Source organism: Amblyomma maculatum, chromosome 10 (genome assembly GCF_055883805.1).
Source record: "Amblyomma maculatum isolate TAMU_Amacu chromosome 10, ASM5588380v1, whole genome shotgun sequence".
In the NCBI taxonomy this organism is placed as follows: Eukaryota; Metazoa; Arthropoda; class Arachnida; order Ixodida; family Ixodidae; genus Amblyomma; species Amblyomma maculatum.
Window position 1 is genome coordinate 98,627,337 of NC_139353.1, and position 2,757 is coordinate 98,630,093.

Sequence of the window (2,757 nt, forward strand, 5' to 3'; positions counted from 1 at the left end):
CGACACCCGGATTTTCACGGTCATCCCTCCATTATTTCAAAGATCCGGATCGACGGCAACATCACCTTCTGCTGCCTATATGAAGAGCTGGCGGGATCCCGGCGCCTTTAGTGGGCGTGTGAACAGCACGACGATGCGGTTTTCTAACCCGCTCTGCTTCCTCGTCCAGGTTAGTCCTGTTGCACCTCTATACGCTAAGAAATCGAAGAACGTTTGTCTGCCGCTGTTCCCACGCCCGGAAGTTTTGCTTTCGGTGTTCAGTGAATGCTTTGATGTTACAACCCATCTGCTTATGTTGTCCGGTGATGTTGAGCTAAACCCTGGGTCTCCGCTGAACACGAGATCGAGGGCGCAGGACTCTCCGTCAGATTCTGGTTCTACGCAAATGGACGATATACTTGCAATATTGCAAACAGTGAACACGCGGACTGAAAAAATGGAAAGGGATCAGAATGATTTAATCAAGTCTGTTGACGATCTTAAAAAAACACATTCTAAATTTCAAGAAAATCTGGCAGATATAGAAAGAAGGCTAACAGAGGTTGAACGCAAAACCGTCACCCTTGAGGCAGTTGAGGATGAGCTACAGCGTCTTCGCCAGTCGATTGATCGTCTTTCAACTGAAAACTCTCAACTGCACTCTAAGCAGGCTGAGTTTGAAGACAGGCAGCGGCGAGACAACCTTCTTTTCTACGGCCTATCAGACACACAATCCGAATCCTGGGCTCAGTCAGAGGAAAAACTGGTTAGCATGCTTTCGTCCTGTTTGAAAATTCCACCCACCGAAATTCTGGTCGAAAGAGCACACAGGCTCGGCGTGTATACTCCGAAAAAATGCAGGCCACTTATTGCTAAATTTTCGTCTCACAAGCTTAAACAGAAAATACTCGTCGCTAGTTCTAAGCTGAAGGAAGAAAAAATTGGAGTTAGTGAAGACTATTCCGTCGCTACTCGACTTGCTAGGAAGAAACTGCTTGAATTTGGCAAAACCCAACCATTAACCTTCAAACTTCGCTTCAATAAATTGTACATAAACAAAACGTGTTACACCTACAATCCCTTTGATGATTGCGTGCATGTACTTTCCAGTGTCTCTACGCCACTGGTCGAATCTTCTGATGACATGCATGCACTATCTATTCCTTCCACCTCATCCGCTCAGCCCATCACTGATTAGCGCTACGCGAGGGGCAGTGGAATAAACTTACCCGTCAGTAACCAACTTTCATTTTTATTCACAAATATACGGAGCATACTTCCAAAACGCGACGATCTTTGCTCTGTTATCAATGCTTGTGATGCCGACATAGTATGCCTTACTGAAACCTGGCTGTCTGCGAAGGTTGATAGCAGTGAACTCTTTGACTGTCAAAAGCGCTACAACATTTATAGATGTGACGGGGGTGCTCGGTGTGGTGGAGGCGTGCTTATCGCCGTCTGTGATGCTATTTTGTCTTTTCCTATCCATTGTACAACCGATTTAGAACTAGTCTTGGTTGAAATTCGCACGTGCTCCAAGAAATTGATATTGGGTACTTGCTATCGTCCGCCTTCTAGTTCACCAACCTTTGCCGACGACCTTCATGATGTCATCCATATGATTACTGTGCGGTATCCAAACAGTCCCTTCATTTTATTAGGCAACTTCAATTTACCTAACATTGTGTGGTGTGATGTAAATTCTTATTGTAATCCTTTTTCCAGTGAAGGCGATAGATTTTTGAGTTTGTGCAGTGATTTGAACTTGTCCCAGCTTGTGATGCAGCCAACTCGGATCATGTCGACTACTTCTAACATCCTTGATTTAATTCTTACTACTTCGCCTGATCTTTTTCAGCCTTTATCGTTCCTACCAGGGCTAAGTGATCACTTACTGCCCCGCAGGGGGCATCTGTTAAAGCAGATGTTTGCGTGTACTGTGCGACACCACGGACCCCGAGCACCCACGCTTAGCCGTGCGTGGCATCGCCGTGTCTGGGGAAAAGGGGATCCTGGTGGTTGAGCCGATGCCGAGTGTTTGGACCTTTAAGGCCCCTCGGCAGAGGCAACACACCACTTTGGCCCACGCTTCCCACAGACGGCACCTCCGGGCTGACCCACCCGGGGGAAATCGGGAGTCGCCTTTTCCTGTCCTCCCCTCCATCTTTCACTTTCCTATCCCCTCTCTTACAACTGTCCTGTCTTCTCTTACCTTCTTCGTTTCTTCCTACTTCCAGGCGGCGAGGGTTAACCTTGTGTGGCTAACCACCCTGCGTTATGCCATATTTGGTTATAGTCGGGGTGTATGGCTGGCGTGGGCAGGACTGCTTTGCGAGTTCCTGTCCCGTCCCCTCGTTGGGCTCCACGGTGGGTGGCCGCCACCCCGGCTGAACAAAAACTTACTGTATGGCTTCTTCTTTGCTCTCCAATGATCGTTCCCGAAAAAGGGGACGAACCGATGAAACAGCAAACTTCTTTCTAAAGAATGCAAACAGATTCCCACGCTTCCACGTGGTGCACAGTGAAGACCCTCAAAAAACAGCTAGGCAAATATCTCCTTTTGTCGTGACCAAGACATTGACTGAAGCAATAGGCCAAGGATACAATGTCAAAAAACTTCCAAATGGCGACCTTCTCTTGGAAATTATGTACCATCATCAGAATGAAAAACTCCCAACAGTAACCAGCTTTGGGGAATGCCCAGTTAATGTCACCAAACACCGCTCTCTAAACATGGTGAGGGGAGTCATTTCAGATGACGACCTAAAGTACCTAAGT

The 2,757-nt window shown here is 47.3% G+C and overlaps 1 protein-coding gene across 1 annotated transcript; it reads left to right on the plus strand.

Annotated features, from left to right (window-relative positions):
• Nucleotides 1-292: 292 nt before the first annotated feature.
• LOC146177096 (uncharacterized) lies at nt 293-1,177 on the plus strand. The gene has a single exon (XM_084581462.1). It carries the CDS (start codon nt 293-295, stop codon nt 1,175-1,177), a length of 885 nt encoding a protein of 294 aa, XP_084437588.1.
• Nucleotides 1,178-2,757: the final 1,580 nt, after the last annotated feature.